The sequence below is a fragment of the Lycorma delicatula genome, chromosome 4 (assembly GCF_047948215.1).
Source record: "Lycorma delicatula isolate Av1 chromosome 4, ASM4794821v1, whole genome shotgun sequence".
NCBI lineage: Eukaryota > Metazoa > Arthropoda > Insecta > Hemiptera > Fulgoridae > Lycorma > Lycorma delicatula.
Genome location: NC_134458.1, coordinates 25,398,316 through 25,425,566, shown reverse-complemented (window position 1 = coordinate 25,425,566; position 27,251 = coordinate 25,398,316). Strand labels below are relative to the sequence as shown.

Below are 27,251 nucleotides of genomic sequence, written 5' to 3'. Positions count from 1 at the left end.
GGTACCGTGCTAAGAAAATTTAATTAATTATCTTATTTCATGCAATTAAAGGCCTTTACTATGTATATTTACTTATATTATTGTACTGTTAACAATGTCACAGAAAAAAAGCTCAACACAATTATTTTGACTTTAAAAATATAAATAAGTAAGAAAAATTTCAGCATGTTTTAATTAGCACGAAAAACTGTTTTATCTCAGCATTGGCTATGAACCATTTAAACTGAACATACTATATGAATGTAATCCTGAATCAGTACGATAAAAACCTGTTGTTAAATCTACTTCTCCCTTTCTTTCACCCAGTTACAAGAGATTCTTTATACGCACTAAAATATATTCTACTTTTTCTTACTTACTTACTTACATCTTTATTAATAAAATAACTGTTAACATTGTCAAATAATATGCTGCCTTGGTTCAATACCTTGGTTAGGTTTAATTATTCTAAATATTTTATTATTCGCTGGTTCATTTAAATAAATAAAAGTCTTTATTTTGTTTGTAATATAGATTATTTCAGTTATACTTCGAAATTGTAAGTCATATAAATATCATTATTATATCAATTAAATATACATTCATTACAAACGCAAGTTCAGTCTTTGAAGGATAAAACTAGACTTACTAAAAACAGAGCATTGAACCAATTCATTTAATAAGAGTAACACAAAAAAGAAGAATTTATAATGAGTAAGAAAAAAGTGAAAATTTCTATTTTTACAAATAAAAAAGAAGGAAATGAAACCTGAGTCTTAACATAACTGCCCACCAAAAATCATACAATTTTTTTTTTGATTTTTGCAATTACAATAAGTTACATACATGACACAATCTATAATGTTGCATTTCAACAGAATAACAAAGTTTAATTATGAATAAATGAATAATAATAAATTCTTAATATTTATGTTTAGTTGCAATGGTATTTACATTCATTTGTGATATAATACAGGGTTATCATACAAGAATGGTGCGGTTTCAGTAATTCATAGGAAGATTGTAGGGAAATTTCTAGATGTTATATCGGTATCCCTGAAAGCCTCCAACCCAAAAGTTTGTTTATCAGCAGTTGTAACCACAACGTCAGTTCTTGTATTGTTGTTGTGGTGAGTTTAGCGAGTTACTATGTTCTTGGATAAAGACAAAGCAAAGTGTGTTTTATTGATGGCTGAATTAAAATCCGTAATTTTAGTTCAACATGCGTTTCGACGTGAATTCGGAAGAGATCCACCACACAAAAATAACATAACACGTTGGTTCAAACGATTCGAAGAAACCGGATCGGTTAAGAAACAGAAATCAACTGGCAGACCAAGTGTACCGACGAAACGGTTGAACTAATTAGACGATCGGCAATTAGAAGTCCTAGGAAGTCTATCCCCCGGCAAAGCGTCGAATTAGGTATTCCAAAATCAACAGTTCATAAAGTTTTACGTAAAAAACTGAAATTACACGCTTATAAAATCCAGATACTGCAGGAATTGAAACTCGGATGGAGTCGTGTATCTTGACATGTTAACCAATTATTGCTTTCCTCAGCCGGATGAACTCGAAAATATTCATCGACTTCATTTCCAACAAGACGGTGCTCCCCCGCACTTCAATGCATCGGCCACGGACGCTTTGAACGAAAAATTTGGAGATCGATGGATAGGCCGGCAAGGACCCATACTTTGGCCTCCAAGGAGTCCAGACCTGACACCTTGCGATTTTTTCTTGTAAGGGTACATCAAAAGCCTTGTTTATACACAAAAAATTCGCGACCTAAACCGCTTAAAAAAACAGGATTAATGAAGTAATGACAACCATTAACGAAGAAATGTTAACTAATGTTTGAAGAGAAGTTGAGTATCGTTTGGACATTTGTCGAGCGACTAAGGGCGCACATATTGAAATTTATTAATTATGTAAAAAAATGTTTGAGACGACAAATTTGAAAAATAAAAAACATAAACTGTAAGTAATTCTGTTTTTATTTAAACCATGTGCAAAACCGCACCATTCTTTTATGATAACCCTGTATTAATAGTTCTCATATAAATGTATAATAAATTAATTAAAAAGCTCTTAATAGTATTTTGAATAATAATAGTCAGCATATTGATTAAATAAATAATAATACAATTGAACATTTTAACTTATAATAGTTTGAAATGACATTCACATTAATCTTAAATAATAAATAAATCTAGGGAACCCTAATCCTCAACATCAATAAATTATTACTGGTGTCTTATTGCACCTAATATATAAATCAATACATAATCGTATAATGTATAATATAGATGTGAAATAATAATTAAATTAGTACAAATAGGTAAATTGGGTTATAAAAATTAATACAATATTTATGAGCATGTAAATAGTCATATTATAAGAAATCATTATATTATAAGAATCAAATGAAATTACAAGAACAACAGTATGAAAATAATTAAATCAATAAAAAATATCATTTAAATCAATCATTTGAGATTGGTAATAGGCATAATTTATGCACAGGTCTTCTTAATCGACCACTAACTATATGTAAATCAACAATCCTTACCAACTTGTCAGAGCCTGAGTAATCCTGGATGACAATTCCACGTGTCCAATGCATGGGTGAAGAATTTTTGTTAGTAACTAATACTAAATCTCTAGAATTAAATGAAAATGTCATTTATTGCATTGCTGTAAATAATGGAAATAGTACTTAGACAATCATCTCCAGAATGACTATAAATTTTTGGAATAATTGCCAATGGCCTAAGTGATTAATTTTAATTTTTTAGTAATTGGGTTCAGGCAAGGAAGTGAGTGGACATCCTATGAGAAAGTGTCCTGGAGATAAAGGTTCTAGATCTCTATGATCAGTTGAAGCAAAGATAGGATGGAAATTGAGACGGGCTTCAATTTGTGTTAAAACTGTATATAATTCCTCAAAATTAAGGATCGTTTGTCCAATTATATGACGCATATGAAATTCAACACTTTTGATTGTGCTTTCCCATAAACCACCAAAATGGGGTGAAGAGGGAGGAATAAATACCTTGGGAGGGAGGTTATACCTTGTGTAGTTGTGAATGCTTGATTTTAGTTTTTCTCAATTTAAAAATTGATACAAATTATAAAGTATATTTTTGACATAACAGAAATTGGAACCATTATCAGAAAAGACTTGAGTAGGAATACCCCTACATGATGTGAATCATTTAAATGCTGCAATAAATGACTGACGTCAGATCATAAACTAATTCTAAATGAATAGCTTTAGTAGTGAGACATATGAAAAGTGCTATGTAAGTTCTACTTAAGGTCTTAGACCTCTGCCCACCATGATGAAACATAATTGGACCGCCGTAGTCTACTGTGCATGTAGAGAGTAGTCGGGAAGGAATAACTCTGGAAGATGGTAACTGACCAACTTGCTATACTTGGCTTTTTGCATTATATTGAAAGCATATCGTATATTTACGAATGGTAGAAGAAATAATTTTCTTACCTTTATAATCCAATATTTCTGATGTAAAGAATGATGTGTTAATTGAACACTTGAATGCAAAAGATGCAAATACTCAGCATTAATAAATAGTTTGTAATATTTGCATTTAGATCTAAAATAAGAGGATGTTTACATGGTAATGTAATACAGAATATTGTAATCTGCCTCCTACATGAAGTAAGCCTAAATTATCCATAAATGGATGAAATAAGTCTGCTATGATTAGAAATAGCTTGATTGCTTTAAGATTATTTATTTTGTTACTAAATGCATGTGTTGTGATTGTTGAATAAAAAAATTAAGAGTATGATTTAATTCCTTTGTACTTATGGAACCAATGATTAATTTCACTTTAATTGATTTAGCATTATGAAAAAATCTAAAACAGAAACTAAATGTGCGAATTAAAGTGTGTAGTGAAGAAAATTGTTTTGTATAATCTCATACACAGTGGTTGTTACAACAAATGATGTAACTATATTTTTGTGTTTTTCTATTAACATACAGAATTCATATTATAGTTATTAAAAATAATATTATTATCTTTTGGCCAATGGAAAGAAGATTGTGAAAGCCATTGAGAATCATGCCACCAAAGTGACATGTCAAGTAATTTACTTGGTGTATAACCTGTAGAAGATACATCTGCTGGATTGTTAGAGGATTTGACATAATGCCAATTAGCATCTGAAGTATTTTTCTGAATCTCAGAAATTCTATTGCTGAAAAATACTTTTCAATTAGATGGTTGTCCATGAATGTAGTGCTATTGCAGAATCTGTCCATAAGTGTCTCATCAAAATGTATGTTTAAGGTAGTAACTACCTTTAATAATAAGTGACTTAGTGGTAAACAACCACAAAGTCCAAGTCTTGGTAGTGTAATTGGTTTTAAGGGTGCTAATTTTGATTTAGAACAAAGTAAATTAGAAGAAGTTGTACAGTTGGTATATACAGTTCACATGTAAATGCAACAGCCATAGCCTTTTATAGAGACATTGAAGAATCCATGTATTTGAATAGAATTAATTCTAGTATCAATGTTAGGATTGATGGAACTATTTATTTTAACTGATTCAATCAAATGCAACTGGTTGTAAAAATTGAGCCATTTTATTAATAACATGTTGGGTAATATTTCATCCCAATTAATTTTAAGTTGCCACAATAACATAAAATGTTTGTGAGAAAACTATAGGACCAATGAGTCCTAAAGGATGAAACACACCTGCTATAATGGACAAAATATTTGTTAGTGTTTTTTTGAATTATTAGAATGAGTAACTTGGAAAAGTAGCATGTCTGAAGAATTATTCCAAAGAGCTCCTTAAGTATGTAAATTCTGTTCTTGATTTGAAGGAATGGAAGAATTGTGTTCAGAAGAAGAAATGATACTATTATTGGAAAACCATTTATGGAGTGGAAAACCATATTGTTGTAATAATTTAGAAGTATCAATTTTCAACTGAATAACTTCATTTAAGTTATCTGAACCTGTTATGAGATCATCAACATAAAAATCATTTCGAATGGCCTTAGGGGCTTGTGGAAAATCATTCTCATTTTCATTAGCAATTTGAATTGGACATCTAGTGGTTAGATATGGTGCACAAGTGGTCCCATACATTATAGTTTGTAATGCAAAGTGTTTTATTTCTTGATCTGTAGAATCATGCCAAAGAATATGTTGTAAATTGGAATCATTACATTTAACTAATACCTGAATTATGAATTCTGAATCTAAGCAATATGGAAAATAGGTCTTGTACTACAGGTCTGTCTAATAAAAGTATCATTAAGGGATAGGCCATTACTGGTTTTGGCAGAATCATCAAAGACAACTCAAATTTTATTAGTTAGACTAGAAGGCTTGAATACTGGATGGTGAGTAAATAGGCATTGTTGATTAGTTTTCTTTCTAAAGATAAGAATCTAAGTTTAGCATTAACAAAAGAATTGCCTAATTGAATGTTATGATCTTTGCGTGGTAACGACACAACAAATTTGCCTTGATATTTTGAGCAGTGTTGGATTGAAAATGTTTTTCACATGTAGAGGTTTCATTAACTGAAGCATCAGTATTAATTTCTTCAATTTTCCAGATTTTATTGAGTACAGTTGAGAGGTTTTTGTGAGTGTTACGAGCAAGAAAAGATGCGACAGTATTGTTGCCCTTAATGTTATTAGGAAGGCGACCACTAAGTATATATCGTAATTTAGTTTTTGCTGAATAGTTGGATATCTGGGATTTCAAATGAATTTCCCAAGCAAGATAAGACTCTAATAGAATTGTTCTCCAATCAGTATGTTATCACTGTTATTTGTTATGTTGAATTTGGGATCTGCTAGAAATATATTACGAGAAAGATTAAGATTACAAATGTCAAATGTGGTTGATGGAAAGCTATCTGATACATCAGATAAAACAGCACATTGCACTTTGAATGAAAAGTTCTTATATCGACAGTGTAATGTAAATGTAACACTTTGGATTGAGATAATGAGTTATTTATGCCTGAAATGGGGATATCATTTTTAATAAGTTTTAAGTATTCATTTTTGGGCAAATTTATGAGAGGTTATCTCTAAAGTAAAGACCGTTTCATCGTAAAAAAATGTATTCTGAAAACTTTATAAATACAATTTATTTCTCTTAAACTATATACCTTATACTACAGGGTGAGCAACATAAAACTGAACCCATAACAGTTAACAGCTGTTGATTATTAAATGAATAATAGGTATTACCTTCAGGCTTAGTGCCAACTAAATTAGAATGATTAATTTAGTCCATATGAACGAATGTATTATGTTTTTTAGTACAAAACATATATAATTTTTTTGAGTAACCCTCATTAATAGAATGACCTTTATTTAAACAAATAAAAACAACAATTATTATGCCTCAAAAAGTCTCTGAATTCATCGATCAACAAATTAAAAAAATCTTTACATGTTGTAAATGATGGTTTGAATTACAAAATAAACAATGCTTAGACTTAAATTTTTAATAAAAACTGACATTATTTCCTCTAAATTGCTTGTTATAATTCAAGGTAAAGCGTTTGTTAAAAGCTTTGGTTGAATTGTTATGACGCTGTCCTTTTGTTTTGTTTTCTGTTTTCACTTTCGTGTTTAAGTGAATGCATTAATATTTTCAAGAAGTTGTCATCAAGCATCAATGAATTTGATAGTCTTTAAAGGTGGGAAACTTTTCATTTGACAACTTTTCCTTCCATAATCTTGAGGTATTGTAGTCCAATTTTGATGTTAGAAATTGGACAAAAATAAATTCATATGTGTTTACAGGAAGTGTATTATAGCTTTAAGCAAATTCACATATGAAGAAATTTCATTAATAAATTTGGATAAAGTATCTACAGATTCTCTTTTTATAGAATCTGACCTTAAAATGTGCTCAGCATTATAAAATACAATTATATATTTGTTATCAAGTTGTGTTTTTAGTAATTCTAGAGCAATAACAAAATTTTCATTTGTTATTGGCAGATTTATAATGATAGCTAAGGCTTCATCCTTCACAGAGGAATGTAAATACTGTAATTTTTAAATATCAGATAAATCATCTCTATTATGTACTAAATCAATAAATATATTGAAATAGTGCTGCCACTCTAACACATTACCTCTAAATAAAGGTATAATAATGGGTTTTAGTTGTGTTTGTTTAAATGTTGTATTTGAACTAAATTCCTGATTAGATGATTTTTTACTATTATTCATTAAATGCTGCAATTTGGACTCTGTAGTACACAAGTTGTAAGCTTCAGTTCTGTTATCTTTTATTAAATTGTAAACCTTTTAAAAAACATCAAATTTAATAATGCACAAAAAATTTATTACATGAAAAATATTACTAACAGCGATGAATGATACATATTACTTATAAAAATAAAGTAAATAATAATAAACACATTTGACTCAAAAGTCCCATAACTTGTCTACTTAGGTTTGTTTGTAGAACCGCTATTGCATAACTACTTGTACACATCAAAAATTAACAAAATATCTTACTAATAATATGATACTAAAGAATCGGTCAATCCAGGATTAGTTTTAATTATAATTTTACACATAATTTTGCTTTCTGATGGTGTCACAGGTCTAACCCCACCACTATTTCTCTGAATTGTCCAAGTCTGTGTGAGTATGTGTAATCATACAAACGTAACTCTCTTTGTATAGAAAACGTTAGTACATTTTTCCAGCATGATGTCATTTTTCATAAAATTTATTTTAAGAAGGAATTTAATAACAAATGAATCATGCTGCTATTAATTTAACTTTTATATTTTAACAAATATATCATCCATCGACGTATAAAAAATCCATATAACGAAATAGTTTAATATAAAATAAAATACAAATGAATTCACAAATTTACATAACCCAATTTAATTTAATTTTAAATTTAGGTCAGAATTTATAATCGTTACAAAGTCTTCTTAGACTTGTATACAATCTCAAGCCAAAACTTCATCAAAATATGCCGATTCAATTTCTGGTTGAATGGTGTCATATTTGCTTCGGAATTCAAGAAGATTACTTATCTTAATTTGTAAGGTGGGAATATCACCTTGTGAAGGATCATAATTCTGATTAAATGTGCCTATCCTTCTTCTTCTTTTTCCTGTTTAGCCTCCGGTAACTACCGTTTAGATAATTCTTCAGAGGATGAATGAGGATGATATGTATGAGTGTAAATGAAGTGTTAGTCTTGTACATTCTCAGTTCGACCATTCCTGAGATGTGTGGTTAATTGAAACCGAACCACCAAAGAACACCGGTATCCACGATCTAGTATTCAAATCCATGTAAAAATATCTGGCTTTACTAGGACTTGAACGCTGTAACTTTCGACTTCCAAATCAGCTGATTTGGGAAGACGCGTTAACCACTAGACCAACCCGGTGGGTTGAATGTGCCTATCCTGGTTATAGCAGCCTTTACTAACCTCTTTATCTAATTAATTGTTCCCTCTCCATAATAATAGTAATAACTTAAATTAACAATGTGAATTATTAATTAAGTTAATTAAATATGAAATTAATCAAATGTTATTACATAAATGATGAGTCAATGTAAATTAAATGTAATAATAAATTAAGAAAGATATTACATAAATGATGTAGATAAAATTGCTGTGAGCCCTTCTATTGTAGTAATTTGTTGAAATTTTGAACATTTCTTGAAAATTTTAGATTATATCAGTGATTCTAGAAGATCAAGATGATGATTCTTTAAAATTTTAGATTTTATCTGTAGTTCTGGAAGACCAAAAATTATGATTCTTCAAACTTTCAGATTTTATCCGCGGCCGGATGACCAAAAATGTTGAATAATATACCGCCTTAGTTCAATATCTCAGTTAGGTTTAATTATTCAAAATATTTTATTAGTCACTGGTTCATTCAAATAAATAAAAGTCTTTATTTCATTTATAATATAAATTATTTTTATTATAATCTTTGAGCTTGTAATTCATATAAATAACATTATTGTATTAATTAATTATACATTCATAATAAACACATGTTAAGTCTTTGAGGGATAGAAAAAGGCTGACTAACAACAGAGAATTAGACAAATCCATTTAATAAGAGTAAGAAAAAAGGGAGAATTTATAAAGAGTAAGAAAAAAGGGAGAATTTATAAAGAGTAAGAAAAAAGTGAAAATTTTTATTTTTACAAATAAAAAATGAGGAAATGAAACCAGAGTCTTAACAAACATAACATAATGGTGTTCTGGATACAGAAAATTGTTTTATTTTTAAACTACTATAACTCTTGAAGCCCTTGGAGTCAAGGTAGGAATTTTACATAATGGAAGTTTTTAATATTGGAATTTAAACAGATTATAAATTCTCAGAAATGACCTACCAGAAAAATGGACTAATGATTGGTTACTTTTTTTTTTATTACCAGTTATTAAATATTTTAATAACTTTTATAAAAAATATTTTACAATAATCTAATCAGAAAAGAACATGCATTAAATCAAGTCACGAATAAGATTTTTATAAATTTACAGTAATGAACTGCAAGATTCTAAAACTATGTTTCATTTTATAGTGTTGTAATTTTTTTTTACAGTAACAAAAGAGCTAGTTCTAAAAAAAAAATCATAAATAGAAATTTTATAAATAAGAGTAAAAAATCAAAAAAAATCACTAACACCGGAGAGTTAATTGCACTAACAATAGCCTTGGTGTGGATAGGTGGTAGAAAGCAGTGATAACCTCTTATGAGTAATTCAAAATGTTTCTAAGCAACATACAAATGTTCTGAAGTCATAAATATCAAAGGTTTTAAGTAGTACCAATCTATCCCCTGTTTATTTATTAATATGAATTGAGTAGTTTTCAATCACTTGTAAATACCATAAATGTTGTTTCACAGTTATTTTGGTTATTTGGCATGTTTTTTTATAAAATTTATAAGATTTTAGATTTAAACATAGACTAAATGTTAAACTTACAGTCTAAATAGTCACATATATTTTTATATATGTACATAAAAGAAAATAATTACCACTAGTTGATCAAATGCAACAAGACACATTCGAACACCTTCATTAATGTTATTTGAATAAGGTAGTCGAGAAAACTGCCAGGATTTCATGAGATGCTGAGAAGATCCCTGACACAAGATGTTATAGACTTGTTCAGCACTGGGGACTGCTATTCCATGAGTTAAGATTTGAAAAAGAGTTGCACGAATAGCACAGTAATTATCTCCTCGAACTCTGTGTAGATGTTTCAACCCAAGAGAATTTACAACTTCACTGTAACCCTATGAAAAATATTAATAAAAATAAATATAACAATTTAATCTATTTTACATGAAATAAAGTCACAACTAAACATACAACAAAATAAATATACAGTACAATATACTTGTCATACTGTGAAAGTCACAATGAATTTTTTTATAAGAAGAAAACTATATTATTTATAGTTATCTAAGTATAGCTAACTAAATTTCTATGGCATTCATCAGTGTAAATAATAAAGAATGAGGAAAGGGAAAGAAAGAGCATTACAGAGTAACTGTACTTATTGGGGTAAATTTTCTATACACAGTATGTTTTTATATTCGGTAAAAATTACTACTCAGCAATCCAACTGTAAATGTTAATAAACATTATTAACTTTTATGTAATAAACAATCTATTATTGCTGTTAATATTCTTTTGTTTTTTTAAATTTAACACTAATGAATAAAAAAATTACATTTATGAATAAAAAGTGGCTAATACGATTAGGTTCATCTAAACAAAGGATATAAGACAATTATTGACCAGTTCCTATGTGCATTGGAACCCTTTCTAGAAATTCATACAATACAATTATTTTTAGGGGTTTTTCTTTACGTTCATTAGGAAATTACACACAATTTTCTCTCATAAATCATTCATTATTATGATTATCAAATGCCCAGATCATTCAGTTCAATTTCAGCCAGCTTATAGCACATTAAATTATATTGCTGCATAGTGTAATGAATTCATTTATTGTGTAAAACTAAAAATATTAAAAATAATTTACAATTATTCTACTTCTGGAAATTTGAGTAAAATTATTCAGGGCAGTGAAAAATGTTTGTCATAATGGTATTTAAAGAATAATACAACTTGATAAAAACTAAAATTCAATAAATAAATAAAAAATAATAACAGTATAGAACAATTAAAAATATTTTAAACACAAATAAGATTTTAACAATATATTTGAATTTTTTTATTCTGCTGAAATATTAAAAAAGCCCAATCAAAAGTGACAATTATTATAATTTTTAGTATATAATACAGGATTATAAAATTCATAACTTATAATATTTGATACACATCTACAAATTTTTCCTATACTGAAAACTTTTAAATACAATTTTTTTCCTTACTCCCTTACGCCGGACCTGCAATTAAGCATAGAACAGTGTAGGGGGTGTCCTTTCTATTCTAAGAGCCCTTCCCAACTATCAGCAGTATGTCCGGCACGGCAGGTTGGGCTGCCGGTCGGATTTTTATTTTATATTATATTAGTAAGTAACCCATTTGAGTACTCCACTTTCTGTGTAGTTTTTTAGTAGTGATCCTATATGAAGCTATCCAGCTTCCAGTTGTCATTATTCAAAAACTACCACAAGGGTAGTATTATTATGTTATGTATAATGCGTCTTATCCATTCTCCCGTAGAAGCATTCCAGACTTCCTGCCAATCTCTCAAAAGGATTTGTCAAGTCTCGACTTTAGGCATTTTGTTATACACCCTGTACAGCACTTGAGCCCTCAGCAGAACAGGAGGGATGCCTGAAACCACTTCAGCAGCATTATGGGAAACAGTCCTGTATGCCACAATAATTTTGATGGCAATTCGCCGCCGAATAGACAACAGCCTATCAATGTTCCTTTTATTGGTAAATGCATCCATCCAGGCAGGGGCCGCATAGAAAATTATGGATAAAGCCACCTGCAGGATAAGTCGCCTCTTGGATGTCAGCGGTCCTTTATGGCTTCCCATAAGTTGACCTAACTTGGCAACAACATTCTCGGCAAGTTTGAATGTTCTTATCAGATGTATGTTGAAGAGCCGATTCTTCTCGATCAATACTCTGAGGTATTTAGCGCACCCAGACGTGTTAACTTCAACATCTCCAATAGTTACTCTCCTCTCTCGTATTCACCTCCTCCAGCGAGTGCAATGGCCTTGGAATTATGGGGGCCAATCTAAGACTTCTCAAATGTAGCCATTCACTGACTTTTTGCAGAGCGACATTCACCATATCCTCAACCTCTGCTTCAGTATAGCCGGCGACCAGGAGGGCCCCGGCATAGGCAACCAGTTTGACATCTCCATCAAATTCAAGATGCAACAGCTTGTCGAAGGCAAGGTTCCACAAGAGCAGGCCCAAGACCAACCCCTGTGGAACCCCACCAAACATATCAAAGGAGATCTCTCCATTCTCAGTCAGAGTCATCACCTTCTTTCGCCCAATCGAGGACATGCCTAATAGTATCCGTAGTCGACCACCCCCTAACAAAACTATACTGATTAGGGGAGAGGCCGCCTGATTCCTCCACCATCTTTCAAAGCCTGTCGACTATTAACCATTCCATTAGCTTGCAAATCGTGTTTTAACAGCGAAATGGGACGATAGGCAACGCTACCATCTTCCGTTACAGCTTTCTTAGGGGTTAAGACCAGCAGCGTCTCTTTCCACTGTGCAGGGAAACAGCAAGCTTGTAGTGCACAGTTTAACACGTCAAGGACTACCCAAGGGTGCCTTGAGACAAGCATCTTAATAATGGATCCCGGTACCATGTCCGGGCCCAGGTTCTTATCTGGATGTAGCCGCAAAGCGGCTCCTCGCATCTCATCAATGGTGAATCGGTGAGTATGGACCACACAAATCTGTCTCCAAGGCAACTTAACGACTGAAAAAAGATCAGAAATTGTATGGAGAGCGACATCTCTACTTAGTGAGGAAACAGGTTTCCAAACCTGCTCATAACAATTTTATATGCCCCACCCCACGGATTGATATCGAGGTCAGCCAACAATTTTAGCCAGGCCTCCTTTATGGCTGCATTCAAGGCACTTCTTGCATGCCGGTAATCCTGAAGGAGTTCCTCGACTATCCAGCCAACATGTCTATTGGCCCTCTGTAATTAACTCCTGGCCGTAAATGCAGCAGTCTGTTTCTCTGCAATGTTACGGGACCACTAATAAACTCATTGTCTACGAGAACCATCACATTGAAATTCTTCAATAACAGATTCCAATAGGCTCTCAGGTATAATTGGGTTGTTTGTTTGAAACTTTGCAGCAATCCTATTGATAACACAGGCGGCCCGAAGTTCATTAGGTTTCCAATGCTGAGGATGCACCATACATTCAGGCAACTCAGTTTGGAACTCTAAGATAATCGCTAGATGGTCTCTTGCAATTTCATCAGAAAGAAGTTTCCAGTCTCAAATCCTAGGTGCTATCTGCTTGGAGGTCGCCGAAGTTCCACAACCAACCCACTCCCCCTACCAACATAAGTAGGTAAAAAACGCTCATTATGAACAACAATCCCAAGTGCTGAGAACAATGCTGCCAGAATGTATCCTCTTGGGCTGGCAATCATTCCCCCAAGCTCCAGACATTGTGAGTTAAAATCACCAGATAATATAACTAGGTTTTCTGCATGTCGGATACAATCCTTCAGATCACCAAGAAAAGCTTGATACCGTTCATCACTGGGATTAGGTGAAACATACACAGATATAAAAGTGCAATCAGTAAGATCCACCGATACATATCCATCAGCTCTTGATACCTGGGAGACAGCATACCGACTCAAAACACTCGTTATGGCAGCATTGAGCAACAACCCAGGAGTGTGTGGCCACCCTTCTTCTGTTAGGTTCCGCAACAACCAGGAAATCGACATCATGCTCAATCACAACATGCCAGATGAGATCATGTCCTATGAAACACCTATTAGCATTAGCTTGCATTATTCGCATTACAAAGCCTGCTTACAGTCCTTGGACCCAGCCCAATGTCCAGCACCTCCACAAGCAGAGTAACTTGCAGGTTCCTGAGAATTTGCCATAAAGTGACTGTCCACCACACCTGAAGCAGCACTTCGACCGATCTGGGCTCCTACAGAATGTAGCCAAATGGCTGGTCTCCCAACACCAGTAACAGCAATCATCAGGCTCCCGAATGCTCACGCAACAGAGAATCCAACCAATGTGTATTTGCTGTTCTATCAGCTTCTTAGTCACCCGATAGCTACTGATTACTGTGGCTATCCTAGTGTCTCCAAAGGCGGACTGAACTGAGGACAATTTAAAATCCTCATTCTCACCAACAGCCTACTGCAATGCATCAGTAATCTCTTTCTCGGTTGTCTCCTGAAATATCCTTAATATTGACCACTGTCCAGTGACTTTCTCTTGATTTAAGGTCTGCCCGCAGTCCAACAACATTCGAACACAAAACGTTTCAAAATCTTTTAGCAGCTATTGCTCCTTCGACTCTAACATGAAGATCTTTGTTGGTTCCTTTCCTCGTGGAAAGTATTTCACCGACCTCGCTGAAGGGTACCGACTCCTTCATGGTCCTCAACAGATTTGCATAAATACGTCAATGTGCCTTAACTACAACTGTCCAACTATCAGAGATAGCAGGGGTAGTTCATACAAATGTCCTGCCTTCAACAGGTGCCGTATCACCAGAAATCAAATAAACCCTGATCTAACATCTCATGCTCAGTACAAATAAATCAGTAAATTCTGTACGTACTCACCAAGCTTACCATCAGGTAAAACAAACACCAGCAAGGACACCCGAAACACCTTCTTGATGGAACCCAAAATAGTTGTCAAGGCTCAGTCATCATCCAAAGATGAAATTGTAGTGCACCATAAAATACGCCATTTGAGTGGATGAATCATCTTCATCCAACACCATCGAGACCTCCTTCCTAACCTCACCAGCTCTAGCACTCGGCTGTCGAGCCATTTGGTCCGATCTACCTAGCACTGCCAACATACTTAAAGTAACATAAATCTCCTTCAGTTGGGAGAAATGTCAACATTTCAGCCTCCTGCATTATATCAGCAGGCCATCTTTTCTCGACTAATTTACATAATTCTTCATCCAAAATGGGTTCTACGAGAATATCAACTACATTACGTAAACTGTGTTCTCACGGTCTTTCTGTCTGTGTAGATGCCTCTGTAGAGGAGCCCAGCAGTGGAAAGGACATCTCATAAAGAGAGGTCACTACAGTCTCTAAGTTCAAGGCTTTCTCTAGTGCCCTGGTAGCACTCTCTTTAATTTCCTTCTTAGTATTGATGTTCTGCTGAATAAGCTTCTCCAGGACACGCAACTCCTCCAGTAGGTGATCCATCAGTAATGTTGCCATCACTACTGTCTGAGATAAGCTCAGCTTTTCTCTTAGTGATTCACGACCTTGCAAGTTGAGGTTTCGACAGTCTCCACAATCATCGTGTCTTTTGTATCACTAGAAGCACCAGGTACCAACAAACTAGGATGTCTGTGCTGCGGTCCCACCTGTGTACAGCGGGGCTTTTCCTCATGAGGATTCCTTTGGGCCATTTTGCACCAAAGAAGTACAATTAACTATACAAATCAATAGCTTAATGAGTAAAGCTATCGAAGAATAAATTGTAATTGATTAAATTCCAATACACTAATATAGTAGCTTTAGATATGAAGCTACAAGTCTATCAGAAACAAAAATAAAAATTAAATAAATATTTACCTCCATCACTAACACAGACACACAACAGTAGTCAAGGCTATTCACACAAAACAAAGTTTCTCCAATGTTATCAAGCATTGATAACTACAGCGACTATTGTTTATATGAAAAATAATTATTAGATAATCAATAAATCATTTCTATGCTTACAACAAGAGGCCTTCCAAATGAGCACAACAAGCAATAATAGCCCTTATTATTATGTAAAACAATAAAGCTATATAAAATATCAATCCATTAACCAAACTCATAAAAAATATTGTAATCCAATCCATAATCCAAACATCAATGTCCATATAACAGTCTGTATGTAAAACCAATAAAAACAATCCAAAAAAAGCACTAACAAGCAGGAGCAAAACTAGCACGACCGTACTTGATAAATCCACCAACTTGACTAAATACATTCTTCTTGAACTTAACAAAAAATACCTTTTAAGTTATTCTGTTTTAACCATAAAGCCATGTGTAAATAAATGTACAGTATAATCTTTTTAACTATTGCACACAAAATGATCATTTACTGACGGTTGCTGCTAATTTTTTTAAATTTCGCCATACATTTCAACTCCTGTGTATGTTTAGAAGCAAGTCATTATATGTAAGAAGCCTATTTGGAAAGTAACTTCGGATTCGTTATTACAGAAACACCAACTGATAAATAAACAATTTATTATACACATCTTATAGCTATTTTTCTACATATTTGCCATCCAAATTAAGGCATTTGTCAAATCTATAAATAAGTTCTTGAATACCCTTGTCATAAAACTCTGTCACTCGTGAATTAAGCTAGGTAGTAACACTGTTTTTCAACTCCTCATCATTTTCATAATGCTCAAAATTTGTGGAAGCCAAACCTTTGTTACTTATCAGTTATGATTTCAATCAGCACTATTCACAATATGCGAGGAAAGAATTTTGATAATTCTGATATTGCAAATTGACAATATTATCTAATTTTCACACTAACACTTGCAACAAGTTCATTTATGCCAATTAAGGTTGACCACTTCTTTCACTGTCGTGAGTGTTTGTTCGACCTTCCAGAAATATACTGCATCATAGTTTTACCAAATTGTCACTGTGATATTCCCTCCACATACTGCACAAAGTTCATGATGAATCTCAGCTGCTGACAAGTTTTTTACATGAAGGAAACTGATGACGGCATGCACTTCACAGTTGGCGGCATTTTCTATGACAGCAGCCATTTTGAACGAGAGTTTTACAGGAACAAACGAGCGATATTTCCATTAACACTACTAGAATTGCACTGAAATAGGCTATTCAGCTGTGCACAGGTAGGATTGCTATCCCCACTCCTTTATGCAATACCAAGGACCAGAAGTTAATTTCTGAATAGCCCTCATATTACATTGGAAATGGTAAAGATTTATAATTTGATTCATTTTTTATAAGAACAGATTTATCCTATCATCTTCTGGAAGTATTTTGAACTAATTTCTGAATGAACCTACTTACTTTTCTGTTCAAAATAATTTTTTAGAGATTCTTATGGGTCCTATTGAACAAATTGGTTGTGTAAATTTTTTTTATAATTTGTTATTAAAACCAATACTTGCAATTGTTTTCATTATCTTGCATAATTAATTGGAGCTAATGATCATTATTAATTCATTTTTTGGTTTGATTATTTTATTATAAAGGATTTTATGTGATTGTGTGTTAGATTTACTTAATCTTTTTCTTGTAAAATGAATTAATTACATTCACTACCTGCAACTGATAAAGTTTATTAGTCTGTTTTCATAAAAAAAATTTTCAGATCTAAAAAAATCCAAAATCTAGTGACTTTTTCTCTACGCTGAATTAAAACTGTCATCAAAAACACTAAACCATTTTCTGTCAAATATAAATTATAGTCAAACCACCCAAACTACAAATCTGATATTTAATGTGGATGTAGAAATACTTGCTACATATACAGGAAAATGTTGTGTTACAGCATTTCTGTGCTTTAAAGAAATAAAAATAAATAAAATATATATATATATATATATATATTGCACATTGTTTTTCTTTTTTTTGCTAAATGTTGTTTCTTGCAATATCTATACTGCTATAATTAAAAACTTAAAAATTCTATTTCTCTATCCTTTTTTTTAATAATTTCCCTTAAAAATTAAAATGCTTAACATTTTATTTACCTAAAAATAATAGTATTCAAGAAGAATTTCTAATTATAAAAGGTAAACACTAACAATTTGTTTTTACTTTTAATTTATCAGTAAAGCTCTTTATTGTGTGATTATTTGCACTTAACATTTATATAGAACGAATATATACAGTATGTTTTTTTTTTAAAAAGCCTACATAAGAATTTTATGTAATCTTCATACTTAACTGAAACAGTAATTAACACAGTACATACATTAATATAACTGCAGAGGATTTAATATAGTACCTTGTTCATGTAGAAGGTTTTTCTAGTTATTCAAAATTCAATCACTGAAACAAAATAACTAAAACAGTAAAACAGCAGATCACTTTTTGTAACCAGCTGCATCTAAATAATAATAAAATACAAGTATTTACTCTGCGAATAGTTTCTGCCCTTTTTGATGTTCCTTTCCATTCATGAGCAGCATACATCATGACATCTACTTTAGGTCCGATATTAACAATTTCATTATCAGTTGATGACACCTCACTTATACTGTAACTACTCCAGTTTCCACTCTCATAGCTAGGTGAACTGAAACATAATGAAACGTTTTATATATTGATTTATGTTGCTATTCATCCTCACAAACTCTAATTAAGGATAGGTCAAATTATACAAATATTTAGAGCTAATAAGATTTAACAATAGAAATACAATAATACTGTTGGGAATAGTAATACTGTTTCAATAGTGATCTATGAATTCTTTAACTGAATAAAATTGTTGCTTAATCTGGTAGAAATGCAGGTCTATTTAAACTTATTAAGATATCAGTCAATATGTTAATGTCCCTAGGTCAGTTGGAGATTAGTCTGGTACCCGTTTACATTAAGTTCTTTTCATAGTCAACCGATGCAACTCAGCACAGTCTGAAGTGCCATCAATTCTGATAACCATGAGATTTATCTTCTAAAGCAGTTATTTTAGTCCCTTTATCTCATGTCACTGATTTAATTATGGACAAGCTCAGAAATCTTAAAAAGCTTTTTCAATGAATCTGCCTTCACAATTCTTTCCCAGCTGAAATTAAGGATGTAGTATAATATTTTCTTTTGAATTACAAATATTTATTCCAGCTTACTGCTATGGCCATCCTAAAAATCATACATGGCAATAAAAGAGTATGAACAATTCAAGTGCCTATCTTTTGATTTAAAGAAATTAAAAATTTTATTAACAATAATAAACATGCTTTTTGACAACTCTTAATTTTCATTTCAAGAAATTTATATGTTTTTCAGGGAACTAGTTTAAAATCAATAGACACTGCAATAAAATGGGTCCATTTCATATTTCTTATATGTAGACCAAAACTACACTAATTTTACAGTAAATGAAGAAATCTAACCTCATTTCACTAGAGGCAAACCTCTGAGTGGCAAACCAATAAAACAGATACAAATCATTAAAAAAAGAAACCGTGTTATTTTAACTGATAAATCTAAGAAAATATAACTACAGGAAAAGGAAAGTGAAAATCTACAATAAATAGAACTGTCAAAAAAGAAAAAAAGAGGAAAACTTAAAAAAGAGGAAATGCAATTATTGCACTAGTGAAGCTAGCAAATATACAGATTGCTTGCTTGTTTTTTTTTTGTTTGACAACAATTTTTCATGTGGTGAAGTGTAATATCAGCAACAAATTGCAAAACTGCTCAAATGAGGTCTGACCTAAGAGTAGTCAAGTGTCACAAGTCATAACTGAAAATAATTTACAATTTTATGATTTTTGAATGAAAAACAAAATTATTTCTTATTATATTTATTTTTGTTCAAAAAATAAACGATGCACAAGTAAACATAAGTTTCTGGTTTGAATGCCATAGACAATTCATTTTCAATTGTTACATATTCTCGTACCAAATTCCCTGTAGTAGGTAGAAATTGGGAAAAATGTAATATAATTTAAAGATAAATTTAGAATATATTTTTGATAAATATTATTAATTATATTTATATAATTAAAGAAATTTTAATTGTAATAAATTTTCTTCAGTAGTGAAAAATATACAATATGCCTATCCATTTCCAGTCTCCCACAAATTAAAACTTTTTTTTATAAATTTAAAAGTAAATAACTATCTTTAAAGTATTTGGCAAATAGTTTCCAGATCTTTTTTATTATCATGAAAATCAAGCACCGTTTTTCCACCTGCAAAGCTAAATGTATACTTATTATAAATTGCACATTTTTTGTCTACATTCCATAAATATATTAAAAATAAGGAGGGGTCTACATACGTAAAATGTATAATCAGATAAATTTTTATAATTTAACTTCGTCTTCAGATTTTATAATCACTCAGTAAAAGGGGAAAAAATCAGAATATTAAAACAAACATAGGTCCTAGATAAGATGTTAAATTGTACCTTTCCAACCAGATGGTTTCACAACACGCGGATTGTCTCAGGAATATCACAGCCTGGAGATTGATGGTTTTAAAGTACAGATAAAATTAAAACAGCTGAATCCAAGTTAAATAAATGTTTAGCAGTTCTCATAAAACATCAATTTTAAAGTATGCTGAATGAAATTTTCATACATGTTATCCACAATAACAAATAATACTTATGTTAGTTATTGTTAATGGATAACCATGGCAGACAACCTCACAAATAAAAGTAAAACCCGTAGACTTGTAACTGTGTATACAAGGAGTGTACACAAAGTAAAATTTGTAAATAACGAATAAAAATCAAAAAGTATAATTCATTTTGCTTAAAGTCTACCAAATCCATTTGCATCACTGAGTGCACAAAAATTGAATTATGTAAATTTGTTCATATTTATATTAACTTATTTTTCATTATGGTTTAATGAACTCACTTTGCTTAAATGTTATGATTTGACTGGTCAATGAATTCAACTGATATCTATGTATACATAATAGATCAGATAGAGACGTTTCATAACACCTAAATGATCAACATATGATTATGAGCTTCTATCTATGATTCTATCATGAACATCTGGCTCCTGATACTGAACTGAACTTAACTTATAAACATGGCAGTGCTCAGTTCTGCTGGAACCACCCATTCGAGACTGGCTCTGTTTAAATGTAATTTAATGACACATAGGACTGGCCTATGTTGTTCATAGACCAGACACATACTGAATTTCTTTACAAATTCTTTAGGGGAAAAATGGAAGTGGAAAATACAGTAGGATTAGTTAGAATGAAGTAAGGATTACTGGAGAAATTAAACATCAAAATGGTGATAATAGCATACTTTTTTCTTCTCTTTTAATGTTGACTACAGATAAAAGCCCTGGACAGATCTTGAGATATTTACCATTTTATGTGCCTTCATGACAGGCAAGCACTTTTTGAAAATAAAATAAAAATCTGGTCATCTTCAAATAAAAAATAAGACTGCATCATCATCTGCCTATTTATGGCTGATTTGCCTTTGCAACAACTTTAGTCTCAAGTCCATTTAGATGTTCTTCAGACCCTAACAGGATCCCAGAAATTTACAAAAGGTAAATATTTGTCAGTTAATGAGTTTCATTTGTGATAATTTTATTTTACATAATTTCTTGCTGAAAAGAAGGATTCACTAAGTTTAGTAGCAATAGCTAGCTGAAAAGTTCTACAATCATGCCATCTTCACTCTAAATAATAAACAGCACTTCTTTCTAATCTGATTGCTTTAATACAATTGAACATATAAGTAAGTTGGATTTTATGGAGTAAGTGAAGAGCAAATGCAAAATGCCAACTGCAAATCTTTTGTTTCTATAGAGTGGTCTCAATATATCAATGAATTTATGACATAATGGTGCAGTTTCACCCTAATATAGACACTTATATACTGTGAATGTACAGCACATGGCAAAAGTAGGCCTTGTTCCATTAATCTCACAGTGCAAGAATTGATTGTTTTTTGTGATTAGCTATGTACAAAAGCAATGCTGTCAACTTTTTAACATGAATATTACTGCTTCAAAATTTACTTATGAGTTAATAAATTGTTTCAAAAGAGTATATTGTTCCTCTATTTTCTCCATGTTTATAAGTCTTTTGTCACCTCACAGCTGAGTTCATGAATATCAATTTACAAAAAATGTATATATAACCTATACAACCTATATATAATGTATATACAACCTATATATAACGTATACAAAAAATGTATAACTATCAAACCTGTGCTGTCATATGATTATAGTACTTCATTTGCTTCTTTTTTTTTTCAGTCACATTATAATTTTAACTGATTTTTTTTAATCATATTCTTTCAATTCCATCTACAAACAAATTCTTACGCTGAAAGACTGCTAATTCTTATACTGAAAGGTTTTTTGCTTAGTTTATTTTATTAGTTAATTGCTTTAATATTTTTCTGCTAACACTGCAGTGCTTGCATAGGTATAAATTTCATGCTCATGATGTTGACAGGAATAATTTGGTAGCGAGTATTTGAACCAAGGAGAGTGCCATCATTTCTAATTATCCTTTTAAATAGATGGGTATACTAAAGCAGTTTCTTAGTCCATCCAGAGTATTTGGCAATTACTTGTCCTTGTTTTTACTGAGAATCCTCACTCCACATGTTCTTTTGTTACTTTTTGTGCCCCTTGCTATTTTACTATTATTTTTTTTATGAGAGCACCTCTTTCTTATTGATAGAACATTTTTGCAGCAGAAGATGAAAAATTGCAGTCACACAAAGAATACTTTTATGATAAGAGAGAATTGTCACACCATATATATAGTCAATATATCTAACAGTTTTCAGATGATGAACTTGTATGGTAGTTTTGGCTCATTTAGAAAATAGTATTTTAGAACAAATCTGTGAGTCTTTCCATAATGATAAAAATACAATTGATAGGCCTCTCTTACATAGGTAGAGATGAAATAATATTATTTCTTTTTTTTTGGACGATGTAAAATTTTTTTGGTTTCATTTTAGATTCATATATGAAAATGTTGTTAAATGTTTGTCGAATAAACTGGGCATGAAGATATAATTACAAAGCTTCTTGAGCCTAAGAAAAGGCTAGAAATCTGATAACTGGAGAAGAAACCTTTAAAAAAAATTTTTTTGTAGGGCATGATTTGAAAAGAATCAAATGAACGTTTAAAATTTGAAATTTGTTGAAAAATTATGCTTTTAAGTCTACAAATGTTTGTGAAATAAATATTATGAAAATAAATGCTTTTACATGTTTGATCTTTATTGGTGAAAAAATCACTTAAATTGGCAAAATGTGTAAGTATAGAGGGATGAGGGGAAAGGGACAACTAAACAATATTGTAGTCATTAAAAAACTTGCATATACAGCAGAACTGTAGTAAAACTTTTGTTTTAAATTATATTTCATTTGATTAATTTATTAATAAAATAATGGTATTTGTTCTGTAACTTTTTCTAAAATATTAACTAGTGAAAAAATAAATATATCTATTATTAGCATAAGGCCTCACCATAGATAGGATTTATTTGCAACGGTGTAAAAACACAATATTTTACGTTACTGTATTTGTTTATTTTTAAATATTGTTACCATCCTCCTGTTTACTGAAATCACATTATATCAGCAATCAAAGTTAATCTTTGTAAATTAGTATAAAAAAATTATGATGTACTTGCTTAGTATATTTTTATTACTTTTAGTTTTGAATTATTAAGACTAACTTTACATATATTAAGGGAATTTTCACTTACCATAATTAATTGGATATTAAGTATAGTTACTGTAATGTTATATAAATGCAACTGAAAATAATATATTATAATACACAATGTTATATATAAAATAGAACCCTTCCACACCTAAGAAGTTCGTGCACTTTTAATTTGGTAGGTTAAATTTGCTTAACCCACCGGGTTGGTCTAGTGGTGAACACGTTTTTGCAAATCAGCTGATTTGGAAATTGAGAGTTCCAGCATTCAAGTCCTAATAAAGTCAGATATTTTCATACAAATTTGAATACTAGATTGTGGATACCGGTGTTCTTCGGTGATTGGGTTTCAATTAACCACACATCTCAGGAATGGTCAAACTGAGACTGTAAAAGACTACACTTCATTTACACTCATACATATCATTCTCATTCATCCTCTGAAGTATTACCTGAATGGTAATTCCCGGAGGCTGAACAGGAAAAGAAAGAAAAGGTTAAATTTGCTGTTTTGTGGAATGATAAATTGTAAATCTTGGGACATCTACAAATAATGTTGCATTTTGTAAAGAATACTCTTTTATTTTAATTAATAGTAATAAAACTGGAAATGTATTTGAATATCCGTCTACTAGTTCCTATTTCAGTAATTTCAAGTGTCATAATTTAGATAAACAATTCTTCATATTAGACTGTATTTTAATATATAACAAATGTGGAGTGATTACACTGGTCAACATGATATTTGTCTCAAGAGTACCAGTAGGGCACTTAATGCAGTTTTTTATCCTGCTTTCAAATATGTATTTAAAATTTTTCCATCTCCTACAGTTTTTTTTTGTTATTTTAATTTTTTTTAATATTTTAACTCCCTCTGTCAATCATGAGACCTTACTGATGGTGAAGGGGCTTGAGTGCTCAATGATACAGAATAGCTGGACTGAAGGTGCAACCATATCGAAGAGGTATCTGTTGAGAGCCAAACTAAGGAATGATTCCTGAAGGAGAGCAGCAGCTCTTTCAGTAGTTGTTAAGGGCATACGTCAGGAGGACTTAAACGACCATATCAAGATCACTCAATCTTCTGAGTACTTTGCATCTGAAAGCAATGGAAAACTACAGATACTTTTTTTCCAAGAAAATGTAACTCTCTGTAGTAACAAAGATGGAGGCGCCTTCCTTGGTAAAATATTCCGGAGGTAAACTACTCCCCTGTTAACATCTCTGGGTGGGAACTACTAAGGAAGGGGTCAACAGAAAATTAAAAAATAACATTCTACGAGTTGGAGCGTGGAATGCTATAAATCTTAAAAAGGTTGATAGGTTAGAAATTTAAAGAGGGAAATGGATAGATTGAATGTAGATGTAGTAAGAATTAGCCAGGTTCAGTGGGAAGAGGAAAACAACATTTGGTTAGGTGATTTTAGAATAATTAACTCAGCTTCAAATAAAGGGCAGGCAGGAGTAGGTTTCAAAATGAACAAGAAGATAGGGAAGAGAGTAGGTTATCTCAAACTGCATAGTGACAGAATCATTGTAATAAGGATAAAATCAAAACCTAAGCCAACAACAATTGTTAACGTCTATATCCCTACAAGTGCCCATGATTATGACGAGGAGGTAGAGTAAGTATACAAAGAAATTGACAAAGCAATTAAACACATAAAAGGGGATGAAAATTTAATGATAGTTGGCGATTGGAAAGCAAGCATTGGAAAAGGCAAGGAAGGAAATATTGTGGGTGAATATGGGCCGGGCATAAGGAATGAAAGAGGACTTTAGAGTCTGACTTATAGAGTTTTGCATGAAATATAATTTAGTAAATAGAAAAATAAACACATGGAAAAAACCAGGTGATACTGCAAGGTATCAGATAGATTATGTCATAACCCATCAGGTTGGTCTAGTGGTCTTCCCAAATCAGCTGATTTGGAAGTTGAGAGTTCCAGCATTCAAGTCCTAGTAAAGTCAGTTATTTTTACACGGATTTGAATACTAGATCATGGATACCGATGTTCTTTGGTGATTGGGTTTCAATTAACCACACATCTCAGGAATGGTCAAACTGAGACTGTAAAAGACTACACTTCATTTACACTCATACATATCATTCTCATTCATCCTCTGAAGTATTACCTGAATGGTAATTACTGGAGGCTAAACAGGAAAAAAGAAAAGATAGATTGTATCATGGTTAAGCAAAGATTTAGAAATCAACTCTTCGATTGCAAAGCTTACCCTGGAGCAGACATTGATAGTGACCATAATTTAGTGATAATGAAATGTAGAATGGGGTTTAAAAACCTGAAGGAAAGGTGTCAGATGAATTGGTGGAATTTAGAAAAGCTTGAGGAAGACGAGGTAAAGTAGATTTTTGAGGAGGACATCACAAGAGGTCTGAGTAAAAAAGATAAGGTAGAAATGTAGAAGAAGATGTGAGAATGTTAAAAAGGAAATTCTTAAATGAGCAGAAGCGAACTTAGGCGGAACAAAGGAAACTGGTAGGAAAACTTGGTTGTCAGAGGATATATTGCAGCTGATGGATGAATGTAGAAAATGTATGAATGCTAGGGATGAAGAAAGCAAAATGAACTATCAATAATTAAGATATACTATAAACAGAAAGTGCAAACTAGCAAATCAAGACTGGATTAAAGAAAAGTATCCAGAAGTGGAAAGAGAAACGATCACTGGTAAAATAGATGAAGCATACAGGAAAGTTAAGAAAAATTTTGTGGTACATAAATTAAAATCTAATAATGTGTTAAACAAAGATGGTACACCGATTTATAATATGAAAGGAAAGGTCGATAGGTGGGTGGAATATATTGAAGTTATATGGAGAAAATGAATTAGAAAATGGTGTTATAACGGAAGAAGAGGATGAAAGGGGAGAAACAATACCGAGATATGAATTTAGGAGAGGATTAAAAGATTTGAATGGCTGAAAGGCTCCTGGAATAGATAGAACACCTGCAGAATTCCTGTGCAGTACAGATGAGGAAGCAATAGATAGATTATACAAACCGGTGTGTAATATTTACGAAAAAGGGAAGTTCCGTCAGACTTCAAAAAGAGTGTTATAGTCATGATACCAAAGAAAGCAGGAGCAGATATATGTGAAGAATACAGAACAATTAGCTTAACTAGCCATGCATAAAAAACTAGAATTCTGTACAGAAGAATTGAGAGGAGAGTGGAAGAAGTGTTAGGAGAAGACCAGTTTGGTTTCAGAAAAAGTATAGGCATAAGGGAAGCAATTTTAGGTGACAGATTAATAGTAGAAGGAAGATTAAAGAAAAACAAAACAACATACTTGGCATTTATAGACCTAGAAAAGGCATTCGATAACGTAGACCGGAATTAAATGTTTAGCATTTTTACAAAAATAGGGTTGAAATACAGAGATAGAAGAATGATTGCTAACATTTATAGGAACCAAACAGCAACAGTGATAATTGAAGAACATAAGAAAGAAGCCGTAATAAGAAACGGAGTCCGACAAGGAAGTTCCCTATCCCCGTTAATTTTTAATCTTTATATAGAAATAGCAGTTAATGATGTTAAAGAACAATTTGCATACGGAGTAACAGTACAAGGTGAAAAGATAAAGATGCTACGATTTGCTGATGATATAGTAA

The 27,251-nt window shown here is 31.8% G+C and overlaps 1 protein-coding gene across 2 annotated transcripts in view; it reads right to left on the bottom strand.

The window, feature by feature from the left end:
• LOC142323197 (uncharacterized) overlaps window positions 1-27,251 on the bottom strand; it is a 105,522-nt gene that overhangs the window by 6,958 nt on the left and 71,313 nt on the right. For both annotated transcript variants that reach the window (XM_075362527.1, XM_075362528.1), the window contains 2 exons: window positions 18,346-18,505; window positions 10,039-10,299 (listed from right to left, as the gene is read on the bottom strand). In XM_075362527.1, the coding sequence (XP_075218642.1) occupies window positions 10,039-10,299; window positions 18,346-18,505 (421 nt within the window). The remainder of the gene's footprint in view (window positions 1-10,038; window positions 10,300-18,345; window positions 18,506-27,251) is intronic.